Here is an 18,883-nt window from a genome sequence, read left to right on the forward strand (position 1 = left end):
CCGTTCGTCTATTTCAAATACACGTTTTCATCGGTTGAATCTGTAAAGGGATGTATAACGACTGCGGGGTTTTCCCTCAAGAAGAGAGACGCTCTATCGTCAAACATCTCATGACACATACTCTTATCTCATTACACTTGACGTCATCAGCAGAAATAATCTGGATGCAAACACTACGTCACACTGGTTGAGTTTTAAAGGAGAAAAAAAAAACAAAAGGTTGTGGCTTTGACTAGTCATTCTTCCCATTTGTAAACTCACTACTATGGAGGTCCTTAAAAAAAGGGGAAAAAAGATCCCATCATGAATTTCACGCCAAATCCCTACATAACAGAGTAATTGCCCGGTTGTTTCCCTGAATACACACGGGAAACATTTGTGCTGGGGCAGTCTCAACGCAAACACAGTCTGAATAATGTTAAAACATGCCTTTATGTCATTAGAAAGGTGAACTCCAGGCGCACCAGGTGTGTATTTATACATTTAAAAAAAAAAAGAGAGAATAAATTACAATCCGAAAGAAAAGCAGGGTGCTTTTGCAAGCACTGGTGGGGATGAAGTAAAAAATTTGCATGACTTAACGCCAGCATGACTCCAAGCTCTGGTGCTTTTTTCTCCCAGGCAGTCAGGATATTTCCTCAGCAGTCGTCATTCCGTGGCCACTTCTTGCTGACTGTCTCCAGCTATGAGGAGAAAACCACCCTATCAAGGGTGTAAATTAACAGCTAACTCTGTTTGCATGACAAACACGGTTTTTTGCTCCCCCTGTATCTCAATTGAATATGCTTGCATTGAGTACATAATCTTACATATGTACACACGGCTGCTGCAAATTTACAAGTGAATGCATCAGAGTCTAAAGTATCAGTGTGATGCTGCCAATTGAACTGCATGCAAATTAAACAACAGCATATAGAAGAATGCCCCCAGTGAAACGGAAACGGTATGGATGGCCTTATTGGCTCCGACTGAAGGGCTGAATTTAAAGCCGAGACTTCTCTGCCCCCTTTTGGTTGTTAAAACACTGTGCGGCTTTATTTAAGTCGCCTCAAATCCCCCAACAGTATAAACCAGATCACAATCCTCACAAAGTTCAGAGATATCAAGTTAAACAGAATACTGTGTAATAAAACGGTTTAAAAGTCTCACTTAATGCTTTGTGCGCATTTTAGGAAGAGAAATGATCTGGTTAAGTAGTAGGGACACATTCACACTGGATTTTCTTTAAAAAAAAAAAAACTAAAGGGGAATGACATTCTAAAATGCCATGATTTTTAAACACTGCTGACAAACTGCAGATATAGAGTATAAAATATCAGTATAAAAGTTTTTGTGTGTGTGTGACTTGTGAGAGATGTTGGTTTGGCTATTTCAAACAGCTGTTTTATTCAGACTATATTCCAAGTTATCATGCTGAATCTTATCATAGCTGACGTCTGACTAAAGAAAGGGTCGAATAGGATGAGTCACACATCCATCTAAAACAAAGCACAGAAAAACATGTTCACATATACTGCACATCGTCAATTCAGAGACGAATGAGGCTTTTGTTATAACCACCCCGCACTATGAAAGATCTCAGCTGTGACCCCTTTTCCTTTAACTTCAGTGTTGATTTAGAGTCAAAGACAAATCAATAACCGACATTCTATGAGTTGCTCAAACTTTGAGAGCGAGGGTAAAGGTAATGTTAGAAAAAGAAAAGAAAGCTCAGAACAATAACCCTGCTGACAGTGTATCTTCTAATCAGCCAGGGGAACCTGTTGTGTTCAGCAGGCGGCCTGAGGAGATAAACCATCTGTTACGTGTGTCACATGAAGGCTTTTCCTGCAGTACTGGACCCCTTGTGTTTCTCATATGACTAGTACTCATCCAGAAATAGCAGAATGTAGTCAATACTGGATTAGCCACATTCAACAACAAAAATTCCAAACATGTTGGGGTTTTTTTCTTTCTTTCTTTCTCTATTGACTCTTTCGACTCACCGTCCCACCAGCAGTGATTGACGGAGGCGGGTCATCATGTGTCTCTGTCACTGAAACTGTCATGCAGATCTGATGGATTCCAGTTGAAGCCTCTCATCAGACACTCTCTGCTCTGAAACAATGGATTGCAAGACCCACACGCATGAATGTAGCCATTAAATATATTTAGACAACAAAGAATATATACGATATACTATTACAGGAACCTGTTGTATCCAGACTTTGACTACGCTATTGTATAGTCTGTGTGTTTATCAACTAACCCTTTTCAATTTCAATAAATCTATACTGTTTTCTAACAGGCAGAGGCTTCCACTGTTGTTCTGTTCTGTCAGCTGCAGCCTTTGGCCACTAGAGGGGGACAGAGAGCAACGCAGGTGGGACGAGCTGATGCAGACAAATGGTACTCGGTTTGAAATGATGTTCAGTGGAGGAATAAAGCTGATGTGTTCGTAACGAGTGCAAAGCAATTGTATTGCATACATGAATCAGAATTTGACATCGATTCAGGCGCAGCCGAAGGCCCACGTGCGTCCTGCTGGCCGCGCAGAAGAGAAGAACAAAGAAGCAGAGGTATATTGTCTGATCTGCTCTCTGACCGTCAGTGTTTCATCGTTCTGCTCTTTGTTTTAAAGGTTTCTCCACAGGTTCATTTTTATTTTGTCACAAAATGAAATTAGATGCAAACATAACAGAGAATAAAAATTTAAAATAAAGGATTAACAAAAGGCAGCAATGTATTCCTCTCTCTGCCTTCAGTGTCCCGTCATGAGCTTGTAAACAGTCAAATCAAAGTCAAACACTGAAAGCGACTCGACCCAAAACAGTTTCCAGGAGTGTGTACAGTGACAAACGAGGAACAGACAAGGACAATGGAAGGAATAAAGCGAGGCTAAACTGCTTTTTTGTTTTTTTTGTTTAGAACATTTTATGTCATTATAAACTGTTAAAAATTCACATTGAAGAAAAATACATGGATTTAAGAAGTGACCCAATATGTAAATTACTGTTGAAATAATTCACATGTAGAAACTCATCAACAAGTTGATTATTTACTCACCTTAAACTGTCTGTCTGACTCTGAGACTAAAAACACGACAAGTGTATTTGACTTCAGTCTTCACTAGTATGAAGCTGCTTCTTCGCTTTACTGTTTGTCGTCGTTCCTTTTAAAAAAAAGTCACTTCACTGCTCTGATGTGACAAAAAGCTTTGCAGGAGTTTCTCTGGAAAAAAAACAAAACAACAACTTTCCAAAGCAAACCAATGCTTTGTACAGGCAGTGCAGCGTCAACCAGCTGCAGCTGAAGGTCCAGGATCACATGTCTTTTGCTCCGATGTGGGACTTTGCTGGAAGCTTCAGAAACTTCCACGTGAAGACAATATTTAGGACCAAATCATCCAGCAGCAAGTTACAATATTAAGAACTGTTTTCACTGGATGTGACAATTCTAGTTTGGGAAACGCCTGCAGAGTCCACAGCTGTCGCTTATGGGAAAAGTATGAAGCGTCACGATAAAGAAATGGAGTTAAAGCACTGGATGAATTAAGAACGGGCTAAATGTTTTACTTGCGACGCTGCAGTCAAAGGACAAAAGGTGCATTTAAAAGAAAAACTGAAGTCACACAGACAATGGCATGAATATTACCCAGTTCATGAAATTCAAAATTAGCTAAATAAATTAATAAAGGAAAAAAAACACAACCCAAAACAAATATTATACTTTACTCATTAAAAATAAAAACTCAAGATTGTTTTTATTGCCATCTACACACGTCCCAACTCTGGCAGGGACGGCGTTTGTGACGGCTGTTCCAAGACACAGATTCTTGTTATTTATTAATAAATGTAAATGTAGAATAATCCAACCCACACAACCTGAGAAACTGTTTGCATTCAGTGCCTATCAGCATTTTTCACCGGGACAAATTTAATCATAAGCATGTTTTGCTTTTTTTTTTAAAAACAGGCTTCTTATGACGCTACAAATTCAATAGAGCGGGAAGCGAATTCCTAGGGGATGATATGACACCTGTTTTATGCACTTTCGGGAAAAGAAAAAGGATTAAAACAAACTGGTGAGAAAGAATAAATATCACCTTTGCCGTTGCTCCAATCAATAATTTTTGAACGTTTAAAATGTTTCCTTTTTCAAAAGTCTTGAGAAAGATTGCATTTGCTTCAGAAAATGCCTTAAGTGGAGAATTTAGATAATTCTGCGCAGAAAACAGGAGGTTGTTACACAAGAGCAACTAAACAATAAACCTTTGAATAACCCAGCCGACATAATTTGAGGAGACCGACTCTCCTGTAAGTTAAACTTGCAGCCACCATTTCAATATATAAAGCTGGGTTGGATGAAATGCAATGAAACGATCATTAAGAGAAATGGATGAAACAGGCCACCTGATGTGGTAAAGAAGAGTTTGAGCAGTCGTCCCGATAAATAACACAAAAGCAGCAGCGGTCGGTGTCGTCGGATCTGTTTCAAAGTCATGGACAGCAGCTGTCGTCACCTGAGCACTGCTTTCTCAACGTGTCTGACCGACACCGGTGCAGGCAGTGGTGATTAACTGTTATTATACACACAATCGGTGCCTGAAAGGAGTGAGCATCACACTCATGTTTCCACAATGGACAAAAGATTCAAGTGTCTCAGTTTAAAAAAAACAACAACAAAAAACCAAAAAGAAAGAGGGATCAAATAGACGAGCGGCTCCGAACACAGGTAGTTAGGCCCATCCTTGTTAAAATATGTGGTAAATGCACTTTTCAACCAGGCTTCTTTAAGTCCTTTGTATATACTAATCAAAGTACTCCTCGGTTTAGATAGTTCCAGGTCTTCTCACTGGGTGAGAAAGCGGGGCTGCTGGACGGGCGGGGGGTGCAGGAGGCTGCCAAACGCCTGGAAGTGTGACGGGAGGCCCGCGGACGAGGGAGGTGACGTGGATGGCCGGCTGAATCCCACCTGCAGCCGGTGGGAGGCGCCGGCCCCGCCGCCTCCCGTGCCGCTGTCGGAGCCCGCGGGAACAAACGAGCCGCCCTGCATGTGCAGCTGGTAGAAGCAGGGGTTTGGGAGGCCGCGGTCATCCTGGCGGGAGGGGGAGCCCCCAAAGGCCCACGGGGAGCTCTGAGCAGGGGCCGGAGACCGGGGCCGGACCGAGGCCGACGGACAGCGGCCGTCTGAGGTGGGATCCTGCGGGTCGGTCGCGGGTGGGGGAGATGAGGGACGTCCGAGCGGCCGCTGAGGACGCTGGTCACCGCGCAGCTCTGACGGCTCCACCACCAGCTTAGCATCTGGACAATAAAGGAGGGAATTCACAAAATGACAGGTTAGTTAAAAACAATATCCGATGGCATGGCAACTGCTTCAAAAATTTCAGTTTCATCTGCAAGTTGATGTTGCACTATTGATAAGTTGACTATCTTTTGTCCCAATGACTCCGTTTCTGCCTTTTTTTTTTTTGTGCGTTACCTGCAGGCCCTGCCTGCTTTCTGAGGCCTGTTGCACCGAAGTCAACGCTTTAAGAGAATGCGGGGAGTTCGTCTGCGACGTGGACGGCCCGCCTCTTCTGGAGCGCCAGGCCAACGTGCACAGCACGCACACGCAGACACACACACACACACACACACACACACACACACACACACACACACACATACACAAGACATGCATACGAGTACGAACAAACACAACAACACAGAATAGATGAAAAAAAAAAAAAAAAAAGAATCTAAATGAAAAAAAACGAATGAGGGGCAGACGAAAACGTGTCAAAAGCAAAAGATAATGAACATGTGATGTGAAAATTTAACCTGTATAAATCAAAAAATATTTCCGAGTGCAAATTAAAGTATCTGCATTTCCACGGAGCACATGATCGGTGACATAAAAAAAAAAAAACTTCCATCCATCCGTCTTCTTTCCTGCAGTAATATGAAGTCACTGTGCTGGACTGTTGTGGTGAAACAGAAGCTGAGCTATAAAGCAAAGCTCTGTGTTCACCATCGCCCTACATCCCCCACCTTCACCTGTGGTCATGAACTGTGGTTAAAACCGAAAACAATAAGATTACAGCTACGCGAGGCTGAAACGAGTTTTTCTCCACAGGGTGGAGGCGTCACTCTTGGTGATAGAGTGAGGAGCTCAGCCGGCGGAGGAGGTGGTTCAGGCATTCGATTAGGACGCCGGTCACCTCCCATTCAGGCGTGACCAACTGAGAGGGGGGCTGGAGGTCGGCTCAGAAAGTCGACGGAGAGATTATGTCTGGTGGTTTGGTCAGGGAGCAGATTGTGGTCCGACCAGGACAGCTGGAGGAAGATGCCGGGGACTTCTTCTGCTCTCTATACTGCCGGCGCCACCCCACATGGATCAACAAAGTTATACGTGCATAAATGATTTAAATTCACGAGTTAACAAGTTAAGAGTAAGTTGTCACCATTATGAGACTGAACTCAATCCTCGAATGAGCATCTAAGAAGCAGACCCCCTCTTATTTTATTTTTTTTACTTTATATATTCTAATGTCACAATTGATTTCCACACGAGGTCGGAAAGCACTTTGATCATATTGGCTGAAATTATGACAACATTATGACATTGACAAACCAAGGATTTACCGCTAGACTTATTTGACGCGGAGGAGAAATGAGTCACTGTGTCGGTCACCCACGAAGGCCAGATCTTACCTTGTTTGTCCAGGTCTGTGCTCGTCTGTGGAGGTATGAGAGACTCCAGCTGCCCAGCGCTCACTGAGCTGTGAGACAGTGACCCAGAGGAACTGTTGCTTTCCTCCAGCTCACCAACCTCCCCATCCTGGTCTCCATCCTCCCTGCAACACACACACAACACAACAAGCCTGCATTCGCATCTCTGACTCCAGTGTAAATTCTATTGTAGTCACTGTAATTCATCGGACACAGTGTTCCAGGTTGTGCACAACGAGGCAAAAATTATTATTATTTCATCGTTTTGACAAGTCAACCCTTCAAAGATAGTGGAACATTTGCACATTGATGCATATAAATTCATGCTCAGAGGCAATACATTAACCTGAAAATAACCCAGAATCAGTCGGAAGCGCCATGACTGAAACGGATTCCTTTTAATGACAACGTTCACACTGAATTCTTGGTGTTGTAGCTGCTTTTTGGTGAAGCTACAACTCATGGGTGTGAAAAAAAAAAGAAAAATAAACAAGTTCAAAAGGCTTCATGGTACTGAAAGAGGTTCCCAGAATAGATTTAATGAGAAGTTCACAATGCGCAAACAGGAAATCCTCACTGCAGGTGCAAATAGAACAGAAGCATTTGCGGGTCTACAGATGGATAATTAAATACAAAGACAGCTATAATAAGTCTTAGATGGCTCACAACCTAAAAATGTTCCATGGCTCTCTTTTTATGATCCTACTCATCATCATGCCTGCCGAACAGAGTAGGGATGCCCTGTCACACGGGGTCCTAAATCTTTTCATTTCATTTCCCGTGTGGATTCTGGTAGAGTAACTTTATCTATTGGGTAATCCATTTAATAATAATAAAAAAAATACTTCCAGACTGCTGACATGTTGACCACTGGATTCCTAAAGCTGCTTATGGCGTGGCTACTATTCATCCGTTTCCACCAGGTTGCAAAAAGGGGCTCTGCAGACGGCAGCCAATGTAAAAAAAATATGTGATATGGTATATTCCTTTATCTGGAATGTTGAATGATTTTCCCGACACTCAACATTGTACCAAACTCTTCTTTTGAATGTCCAACATTCATGTAACAAAGGCAAAGTTCAAATCCCATACGTTTGACTCAAACTTTTAAACTTTCACAAATTAAATTTTTCTTAATCATAAAGTGAAATATCTCATCCTGTCTTGTCATTTTGTATTTAATCGTTTTTTCCTTCAAAATCATGAATCAACAATATCTTAAAATATGATTTCATAAATTCAGATGTTTTTATGTTTTGTTTTTTTTTTTCAAATATGTTTAACACATTCCCCAAAAAACCTAAACAATTTAAACTTAGTGGTTTGTATGTTATCACAGAGGAAATAACTCGCACAACCCAATATCACTTCAACTGTATGCACATTTTGCAATGGCGTTTCCGCAGGACTTACATGCTCCCTGAAAGCAGGCTGTACTTTCTGCGGCTCAGCCTAGTGGCCTGTTGAGTGAAGTACATGTGACGGTCGGAGTTCTTCCACATGTAGTAGTATTCCACGCACTCGCCCACAGAGCGCGTTCGCACCTAGAGACATAGAAAGTTAAAAATTCTCAGAACAAAAAAGCTCAACTCATCTCACATGATGGATTCTTGGTCTCCAGCAGACTCACCTTATTGGCCTGGATGAGGTGAAAGTTTTTCCCATAAACTCGATAGCCGTGCTCAAAGTTCCGACACTCTTCCTCGCTCCAGGAACAAAGCTCTTCTAAAGAAAAGTGGACGGCAACAGGAAGGTCATGGGCCCGCATTTTCAAATCTGCATTTCTACATACACTGACAGGCACCATGTTCAAGATAATAACTTCGGGATGATTGGAGCCTCGGTAATACCCCAAGCGTTGATCCCCAGTGATCGCCTCAAACACCAGCAGTCCAAACCACGGAAAAAACACAGGTTGGTGTATATACTATAACGTTGTTTATATTTAATAATGATCACTGCAAGAATAATTTAACTAATTTACTAATTGTTGAGACGGCATGAAACGGTTCTTACCACTGAAAACCTTCACATTGAAACGTAGCCGCCTCAGTGCCTCTTCTGCATTAAAGTTGCATTTCACTAATTCAAACAGCGCCTGGAATCCAAGAGAAATGGAGAAGGGTGTGTTGGTAATAATACACAAAATATAGAAGGGACAGCTCATTTTACATCCAACAAACTGTGTGACATTAGCAGTTCAAAAACCTGCCACACTGTGTGATGTGGATTTCATACACTTTGGTATGACGGTACGTATTACTGCATGTTCTACACCGAATCAGAGGTAATCATTAAAATATAATTCTGTATGGTAGAAAATTATCTCAGTCTTTCTCGGCTCACCTCACCTCGACTCTGCAGTGTGCAGACGCTCAACAACCTAAAACTACATATTTTCAGGAAAGGTAAAAATAGATATTGCCACAATTGCCCGTCTTTTATATGAGAAGGCCAAAATTGCAGAATAAACTTGCCTTTAGACGAAAATGGTCACAATGAGACGAAATTGGTTAAATCAGTGACGCATCACGTTTTGCGGTGACGCAATGACGTGGCTCTCACTTGGCTCTTTGGCGATGCTCATTTAAGAACATGGCCCTGAACTACAGTCGCTCCTGGTTCTTATTGGTGGAAAAGCTCCGTCAGACAGCTGCAGCCGATTCAAAACCCTGCTGTTGCACTTTCTTCCTGTCGAACAACTATTACAAATCTCTGATTGGTTCAGGCCCAAAACACATATCAGATGTTCTATTATATTATAAGACATCCAGACTCCTTTAGGTCATCTAAATCAAATGTACTTTCTGTTCCCGGAATTCAAAACAAAACACGCAGAAGCTGCTTTTAAGTTTTATTTGGAAACTGCAGGACAGCTTGACTGTGAGTTCAATTAAAACCAGGATAAGACCCTTTGATTTCCTGCTGCCTTTCAGTAAAGTCTGCATCTATTTCATGTTACGCTGCATCTTTAACGCTTGTCTTTTTCAGCTCTTATGCTCCCTGTTCTTCTTTTAGCTGCTCTGATAGTTTAGATTTCATTGTGTATTTTTTGGTTTTTATGGATCTTTCTCAGAGCCAGCTGTGACTGCTTTCCCTGCTTTTCCTTTTAAAATCTCTTTCAATACATAAGACGCACACTCAGAATATTTGACTAAAGTACAACTCATTATTAAGGACTGCCTGCTCGGTTAGAGCATTTGGCGTGTGGCTTTATAGAGAATTGTGGCGGTGGGCAGCATGTAATGCACACCATGTAGCCGACAGTGCCATGAGGCCGTACCCGTTCATTGTCTTGGACGGTGACCCGCTGTGTGAGCGCTGCCCCCTCTTGGCCACCAGACTTTTGTGCATTCATTAAAAACTCCTCCACATCCTGCACAGGCAGAACCTCGGGCGTCCACAACAACTGGTCGACACTGCTGAGGGCTGGCAGAGAAAAGAAAGTGGAGGAGGAACGGCAGTAAATAACTGTTGAGGATGTTGGAAAGTGTCGTTTTCTCTTTTACATCATGGATTTTAATCTTTTTCAGTCGCTTTACCTGTCTCCTGGTAGGTATATGGGCAGATCGGGGGGATTTTGGCCTGATACATGGAGCCAACCATGATTTCCTACAAAAACAGACAAAAAAAAAAAAGTAGACTCGCAATACAGGAACTTGTACAAAATAAAATTGAATTGGTTCAAATTCTTTGTGCAGACCTGCAGAACTGACTTCATAATCCGAGCATCTCAAATGTTTCCCCTGGTATTACCATTATATTCTGATGATTCTGATAAAACTGTTTCTTTTCTGCAGTGTGAACAATCGACACCTCAATTCCTGGTCATCTTATTGCCTCATTTCTCAGAACTAGTTCATCATTACAATGCTCCCAATCAGTATCAGTCAGTATGAGCTGATCTTTAAAACTAATTTTTCAGCAAGTCTGTACATTGAGGATAACTTCTTTTTTTTCTATCTAATAGAATAACGTCTATACATTTTAAGCATTTAGCAGCTAAGAAACAGGATGACGGGGGAGTTGGAGCCCGTCCCAGTTGACACCAGGCTGGAAACAGCGTGGACCTCCAGGGTCACCTGTCTATTTCAGGCCTATTATAAGAAAGAACAACAATCGCTCCCACACAGAGTTGAGAATCGACTTGAACCGAGCTTCCCGATCAACTTTATACTATGAGGCACCCCAGACTGCCTCAACAAAAAGCCACTGAACCCCTCCAGCTTTAATTTACCGACACTTCACAGTGGAGCCCAACCTGGCTGAACCCCCCCCCACCCCAATGAACACATGATTGCATCTCAAGAGTCTGACATACATTAACCCAGGCCTTGATTGGGATAGAGTGAGTATTAGCCTACACAGTGCAGAGTCAAACATACATTAACAAACATAATGATTAACATAACTTGAAGCTGTCTTTCCGTGAGCAAGTGTGCCAACCACAGCACTGTGATGCCATGCACTCCAAGTTACATTTTCAAGACACTTGGTTTTTGGCGATTACGTGCCTCAGTATCCAAAAGACTAAACAAGATACAGTTTAAGCTGGAAATGGTGTTGCACAAGTTTGTTCAATCATTAAAAAAAAAATTTTTGTATGACATGGAGCCATTTTCAAATGTCCCATTGAGTATAAAATAAATATATACATACATACGGGGCGTCAAAGAGATAACAAAACAACATAAGAGTATTACAGTGAGTGGAGTACCTTGTGCTCTTCATTGGAGGGAATAGAAGCATCATCAGTGTCCTCATCCGATGAGCTGACTGACGTGTCTTTGTCTCCACCTTGAAGGAGCAAGACCGAGAAAAAATAAACAATCAATCATTTCAAACAGTGTTGTGGGAGTTTAGATCAGGATTCTGTCAGGCTATCTTGAAGTCCTCCGTCTTCTGATTGATGATTCAGAACATCCAACTGAAAGAGGGACATTTGAAACCTCAATGCAGATTAGCTGTGATCCAATTATAATTGCACTATTTCTTACAAAGCAATTTAGTAGTTGAGGTAAAGGGATACAAAAGCAGAATACCGACCATCATTCCTATTAGTATATTCTATTAACTCGGCACAGACAATTACCCTACATCATAAAAGTATCAATCACCCAAAAAAGACTGCTTGAATGATTTCCACCCCCTACCAAAATCTAAAAAATTGAACACAGACCATCAGGATAAATGTGTTTGCAATTCCCTTTAAATTTCAACTATAACTGTAAAAACAACCTCCCATTTTACCTGTAACCTGTAATAAGTTCAAGCATTGTACACCCATGTTTCACATATGTGCAAATGCACATCTCTCAGCGTGTTACCTTGGAGGCGGCGCAATAAATCTGAGGTGTTCGAGGTGACAGATGGTGTGAGGTCGTCCACTGACGATTCTTCCTCCTCCTCCTCCTCCTCCTCCTCCTCCTCCTCCTCCTCCCCATGAAAGAGATCCTCAGTTATCCGATCCTGGCCACAAGACACACAAAAACAATGAGATTCGGGACAGCGAAGCCAAGAGGCCACCTGAAGAGAGGATGGCGCTCTCATTTCAAAAATCACTGGATTTAGTGGAGAGCGCCACCGGCTGTAATCAATGTTAAAAAAAAAAAAAATACTAGTGGAATACTGGTGAATACTAGTACCGTCCTGGACTGTCTCTCACCTTGTCCAGTGTCTTGCCTGGCAGCCTGGCAGCCATGCGACAGGTCTCCTTCTCTGGTTCTGACACCGTGTAGCCGTACAGGGCCAGCAGCTCCTCCAAGGGAAGCTCACCGGCCTGCAAAGACCGTTTAGAGGGAGACGACGACAAGAGGAGGAAATTGATTGCACCAAAAGAAGAAACATGCGTTCATTACGTCCATATTTCGTAGGAAATCACATTCTTTTGAATATCTTCCGCTCACTGAAGTTTAGGAAAATGTATAAAAGCACAAGACAGGTGTCGAGTAACATCAAGAACATCGAGACTGAAATAAATCCATGCAAGATATAGCGTTAAGTTAAAATAAATAAAAACAGCATTCATTCTTTTATTGAATTCTCCTTTTTGAAAATATAACCCATTTATCTGAATGCAGATATCGTCATGAATCGTTTCGGAGTTAAAAAGTGATAAAAAGAAACGGGTATTACCGAACAGTGGACTTCTTGATTCTTGTCTGATAAAAGCAGCTGTATTTGTTTTAGAGAAGAGAAGCGAAGCGTCTATCACCTGAGGAATTTCACTATTTTCTGGCTGAGTAGTCTGGGAGGCCTCTATCTAAACTGTGGAATCATTAGTTCTTGGGAGGAGCGGTTCAAGCCTTTTCTCACGCCGGGTATCGATTTGTGTCGTCGACGCCTCCGGCCAGTTGAAGGTTGTTGTGTGCCGTTGACCGTGTGATTGGGTGAGGGTCACCTGACTGCTATGGATGGCTGTGGATTCGTCTTGGGAGGGAACAAATGGCTGCATATTCAATGGGGTATAGGTGGTATGGTCGGCCTCGCCTTTATTCAAAGACGGTGATTCCAGTTTGTTATGCGTCTTTCACACATCTCCCAGGTTTGACTGTGGGGGTGGGGGTGGGGGCGGGAGGGCACTGAGTTTCTCTGGCCAAAATTTGACCTTTGCTCTCCTTAAATGAATGGAACTTCTGCTTTAAGCAGAATGTTTAAATTTACTCTCCCAGAAAAAAAAAAATATTTAAAATATACTTCCCATAAAAGGTATCACTTCTGCACAGAGAATAAACCCCAAAACAGAAAAAACACTCGTTGCCACTCATTTCCAACCCGCAGTTGCTCACAATCGATATGTTTACAAACAAACCGGGCATTTATAGCCGTCAAACCACGTTCACGTTTCGCTAATGGGCGTCTGCAAGGGGGGAAAAAAAAAAAAGGGTGAACGGACAACTTGTCCATGTGATCAGTGGCAGACCTGGCTGGTTTTCCAGCGAGAAACAAAGCCATAAGATACTCTACTAAGTATATATGGACAAATCCATCGGTTTCCATGGTGACAAATTGTAGGCGATTGGCGAAGGTATGCACTCTACTGAGTGCCTGCTCTGGTTAAGGAGCTGTTATTGACACATTTGGGCTCCTCTTCTTTGAAACATCACGTGAAAACCTAATCTTAACCCATCTCATTTATTTAATGTCAAACAAATTTCTCGTTGGCGTTTAAACAATAAACGTTTGTTTTTTCCGTCTCTAACATCTTAATTGCAGGCCAATTAAGCCAATTCTTGAAACCCAATACATACTCTTTATCTTTGTTTTGACACCTTTTTGTCAGGAACATTTTTTTTTTAAAAAGTCTCACATCTCAAGCTCACCAGGGTTCAGCACTACCGTCCAGTTCAGAAACACTGAAAACTTCACAACCTTAGATTATCGAGTGCGTCCGTTCTGGTTGCTCGAAAGTCGAGAGTAAAAACTAAAGGCGTCACCGTCGGTGGAAAATATACTTAAGACACACTTTGATAGATTAAGCATTCATGTGATGATGTGATGATATCTTATGCAATTTGTTTTGTTAGTCTACTTAACATTTCATATTTTATGGGTTCTTCTTAACTATTTGATATGTCTAATCTTGTTATATATTTATCATTTCCCCCCCCCCAATGTATTTTATTTTGATTGTTGCCGTTTTGGGTTGTTAATTAAACTGCATTCAAGTGGTATCGTTCGGACATCTCATTGCATTTTAGCTATTAAACGGTGCTTATTTTTTATTCTACATTGGTCCTCACGTCTAATTATCATTATTCCTTTTCACTTGCATGGGTTGATTTAATAATACATTTTTGGAAATTGCCGTTATTACTCTTTTTCATTGATCTCATTGCTGCTTTTCAAAACTCACGGTGAGAATGTCTCGGATGCGTTTGTACGTGTGAATGTTAAATAGCTAAAATGTGTGTGTCTGTCTGCTTCTTTTGGGTTTTCCCTGTGACGGACTGGCATCGTGTTTCCATAGTGAGCTGAGATCTGCTCAAATGCTCATCGTATCAAAATAAAAATTCTAAAATTCTCCAACAGGCAAAACAGGACATCAGTTAAACGGAAGGCCTTGAGTCTGCTTTTAAAAACATGAACTGCAGGTGAATAGGAGGCCAGTTGATGGATAGTTGCTGCTATTCTGCTTTCAGCCTCACAGTGCACCTTCTTTTGTTTAGTGGCACCATAGTTATGGTTGTTTTCTTTTGCAGTGAAGTCAAAGCCTTTTTTCCCCCCCTTTGTGCCATTGGAGACTGGAATTCTCTGAAGTGGAGATTTGAGTGTTGGCTTCTGCAACCGGTCCCACTCGCAGGTTTAACTCAGACCTCATTCATTATTTTAGAAGGTCATATTAATAGAAATTTTAAAAAGGCATAGGGTTATAAACCTTTCAAATTCACACATCTTCATATGAGGTTCTGAGCGCGACATGGAAACGAGGCCAGTTTGTGTTTACATTATTTTATCAATTTAATTCCAAATAATGCCACTGATTTCAGTGATGGTTAAGAGTAATTTCAATCAGCAAACATCATGCAAAACCGTGGTGATTAATATTGCTGCAACAACAGATCCTCAAAGCAATACAGGGTTAGACGGTTTAAAAAGTAACTTTTACACGTTGGCAAATTAGTCACCTAAAGCGCCGACAGCCTGCATTCTGCAGATGAGTGACCAGGACAGGAATCCTCAGGTTTAATCATTTAAAACATAGATTACTGTGTCCTGGACTGATGACTTAGACAGAATGTAAGGCTACGTTCACAAATTCTGATTTATTTTTTTTGCTGGGATTCAATTTGTTTTACATTTTAAACACGACCTCCATCAGACTGCCGTGTGAACGTGATCGCAACTGATGCATCCAGGCCCCAGAGCAAATGGAGAGAAGACACCGTTGACGGAAGTAAATATGGACGCCGGTCAGCACCAGGGTTTGCCAGATGTGATTCGTCATTTTTAGCGCAAACAACTTAAAACCCACACACCTCAAAAATAACCAGCCCAAATCTCAGCCTGTGTGTAATAATGAACAGGCCATAAACACACAAATGCACAAAATACAACAAAGCTAAAAGGTAAGAGAGTTTGGCTTCCCAATAGGTAGACACCCGCCACATTTGGCAACACTGCTCAGTGTGTAGTTCCATTTTCAAGTGATTATTAAATATCAGTGGACAAAATCTAGACAAAGGCCTGGTTCTGGTGTGCAAAAATCGGAATCGGAGCTTTTAAAAGGTCACAAAACAGATCAGATATGAGTCACTTGTCTGGAGAACAAGATGTCTGGATGGATGAATGGACATTGACTGCATATTGGTCCAATAGCAGATAATATCACTAGTGCAGGGTTAGTCTGTTTCATTCAAATCTCTATTGTCAAGTGACTATGTTTAGTAAAAAAAAAAGATCTGACTTCTATAAAAAAAGAAAGTGTACTGTACTGTGTGGGACTGTGCTGCCATCTTCATGGAGCGACGCCACTCTGCTCCTCGTCTTCTAAGGACTGTTCAGACTTCCTCTTCTCCAACTCTGGGCCTTCATTGCAGTACCGTATCCACTCTCCACGAGGCCCGCAATTTACACTCTTACACTAAGATGCTTTTCGCCCTCCTGCAGGTAAAAAAACCAAAACAAAACATAAAAGTATTTGTATATTAGGTGTACGTTAATAAAAGCACACGCACATGATATAATGGTGCAGCACAAGCGTGTGTGCATCTGCAGCGTACAGTGCACATGCACACGCAACATGGGCTCACACACTGATCCTGGTTCATCCCATTAGAAATCACCTGACTGCAGGCTTTCAAACCTCCCTTTTTCAAGTGTCGAGACCTGCTCATAATGGTTTCTGCGAGAAGGTGGTAGGGTTGTAGTATGAATGCACCATTAGAATTTCATTTTATGGATTAGTCAGACAACTTTCAACAGTTCACGTCGTTTGCGAGTTGCATCGACCAGCAGTAGACTGTCTTTGCTATGGACTAACCTAATGTGACATTTCTGTGGAATATTGACAAATATTGCATGAATAAAAAAAAATTTAAAATGTATTTTCTAATTTGTACTATGTGCATAAATGAGGTTTGTTCTAATATGTACCATCCTGCCATTTGAAATTATTTTTAAATGTGATAGTTGCTTGAAGAAAATATAAAAACTTGACATGTATTTATATCTATATTGAAAATTCCACACTTCAACACATATTTAAGTGACAAGTTGTTTTTTTTAATAAACTACAGTTGAAACTATGCAAAATACAAATTTTCCTCTTTCTAAAAACAAAATGCTGCCAAGAGACAACCCAGTCAATAATAATAATTAAATTTTGGGATGCACGATAACTATTGGTACTGATGATTATGAGCCTGATGTTGTAAAAAAAAATGTCAACACCTTTTTTTTTTTTTTGCTGATCACTAGATCCAGTCATAAAGGGCAAACATTGCCTTGGTTTCCCCTCATTTTCAGTCTGTTTGTTTGGGCCACCTCAATTGTAAACATGGTGTCGTCATCCTTTACTGTTTCTGAAAAAAAGAAAACGCGATTGTAAATATGCAATCAAAGTTCAGCCGAAGTGCTGAGAGGGAATAAAACTGATCAGTTTCCACACATCCAAACTCCATTTTTGCCTTTCTTAACCCCAGGAGTATAGAAACTATTGACAATGTTACGATAAATATTTACTAAATATTTAGTAAATATTTACTTGTATTCGTGATGTTTATTGTAAATGCTGAACTGTTAGGGGGGGGGGGGGGGGGGGGGACAAAGCATAGTTTTGGATGTAGACTGAATGTAAACGCTTTTGATACGTAATCACTGACTTTATTAAACTACATTCGACTACTTTACAAACTACATTCAGGCTTTTTAAAAACAAGTTGGGAACAATATTTCACACATGATGTAGAGGGCCACATAGTGAGTTACTAAAGTGTTTTTGTTGTTGTTGTTTTAAATAAAGAAAAGAAAAGCAACTCGGGGATTCGGGAGACGCAGATCACATAAAGTCCAAACAGTGAGACGAAGTCTGTGCTACTTTCGCGACACCCGGAATGTTGGCGTGTCTCCCGCAGCCCGTCCGGCGCTCTCCTGCCACTTTGGTGCTGAACGTGTCTCCCTTCTCGTCGTCTCCGAACACGAAGTAGGAAATGACTTACTTTTTCAATATTTCCGAGGGACACGGTCGGAGTTTCGCCGCCGTAGACTCATGACACGGCTCTAAACTTTTTTTTTTTTGGTTGCTGTTGTTGGGCCGCTTCGGGGCGCACCTGGAATAGTTCAGCACCACGGCGATAGACGCCGCCGCCGCCGCCGCGCTCCTCTATTGTTTTCTACGGCTTCGCTTGTAGGAGCCGGGGAGGAGGAGGAGGAGGGTGAATGGCTCTTTAACGCCAGGGAACGCGGAGGGAGAGTCGGTACGCTTGTGGAGGATCTCCATTTCTCCGTCCGCGCTTCCTGGCTAAAATGCCCTCACGGCGCTCATTTACGCGTCGCTCGCGCGCCGAAGAGTCGCCCGACGGTCTCGTGAATGTTTCCGAGTGACACGGGGTCATCGTTTCGGCGCTGTTTTCCAATCATTCTGGGTCATTTACGTTCCTTGTTTCGCTCACTTACCTCCGCCATTCCGTTTCTGCGCAAGCTTACTATTGCCCGGATGTTGTGGGTCTGCTGCTCTTGTGCTGCTCCGTTTATTACCGCAGCGGCGCCGGCTGCTCGCTGCTTTTCTGCGTTTAGACACACTTTTAACCACTTAAAAAAAAAAAAAAATACCGTTCTCTGAATTTTGTAACATATTCAGTGCTAAACACTTTTGACAACTACTTTAATTCGTGTGTCTAACACTCACTTTTAAATACAATTTTAAAAAAAACTATGATTCAAATGTATATTAAAATATATATATATATATATATATATATATATATATATATATATATATATATATATATATATATATATATATATATATATATATGTATGTATATATATATTTTGGTGGCTATATTTCATTGTGAAATATAGACAGCCTTGACATTCCCCAAGTGTTAAGGTTTCAACGTCAGGTGGTTAAAGTTGAATAAAAATTTTTTATGTTATTTCCAAAACTCCCATGTGGCTTCATTTCGTTGGAAGCAGGAGGCTATAGGGCTCGTGCTGATTACACGAAGAGAAGGAGGGGACCAGACGTG

At 41.5% G+C, this 18,883-nt stretch overlaps 1 protein-coding gene across 1 annotated transcript; it reads right to left on the reverse strand.

Moving 5' to 3' along the window:
- Positions 1-2,766: 2,766 nt before the first annotated feature.
- On the reverse strand, positions 2,767-18,338 carry mier2 (mesoderm induction early response 1, family member 2). Its single transcript, XM_080505754.1, has 13 exons — positions 18,309-18,338; positions 17,083-17,215; positions 16,127-16,295; positions 12,358-12,471; positions 12,020-12,161; positions 11,410-11,489; positions 10,235-10,304; positions 9,976-10,121; positions 8,709-8,790; positions 8,323-8,417; positions 8,106-8,236; positions 6,675-6,817; positions 2,767-5,282 (listed from the first exon to the last, which is right to left on the reverse strand). Exons 3-13 carry the CDS (start codon positions 16,151-16,153, stop codon positions 4,831-4,833), a joined length of 1,482 nt encoding a protein of 493 aa, XP_080361880.1. The 5' UTR covers positions 16,154-16,295; positions 17,083-17,215; positions 18,309-18,338; the 3' UTR covers positions 2,767-4,830.
- Positions 18,339-18,883: the final 545 nt, after the last annotated feature.

Source organism: Blennius ocellaris (assembly GCF_963422515.1).
Source record: "Blennius ocellaris genome assembly, chromosome: 12".
In the NCBI taxonomy this organism is placed as follows: Eukaryota; Metazoa; Chordata; class Actinopteri; order Blenniiformes; family Blenniidae; genus Blennius; species Blennius ocellaris.

Excerpts from the sequence above, each read along its gene's own strand:
- mier2 (XM_080505754.1), bottom strand. The coding sequence starts at position 16,153 with ATGAAGATGGCAGCACAGTCCCACACA. Across the intron at positions 8,418-8,708 it reads CAATGTGAAGGTTTTCAGTG|AAGAGCTTTGTTCCTGGAGC; the intron begins GTAAGAACCGTT and ends ACTTTTCTTTAG. Across the intron at positions 8,237-8,322 it reads ACCTCATCCAGGCCAATAAG|GTGCGAACGCGCTCTGTGGG; the intron begins GTGAGTCTGCTG and ends CTATGTCTCTAG.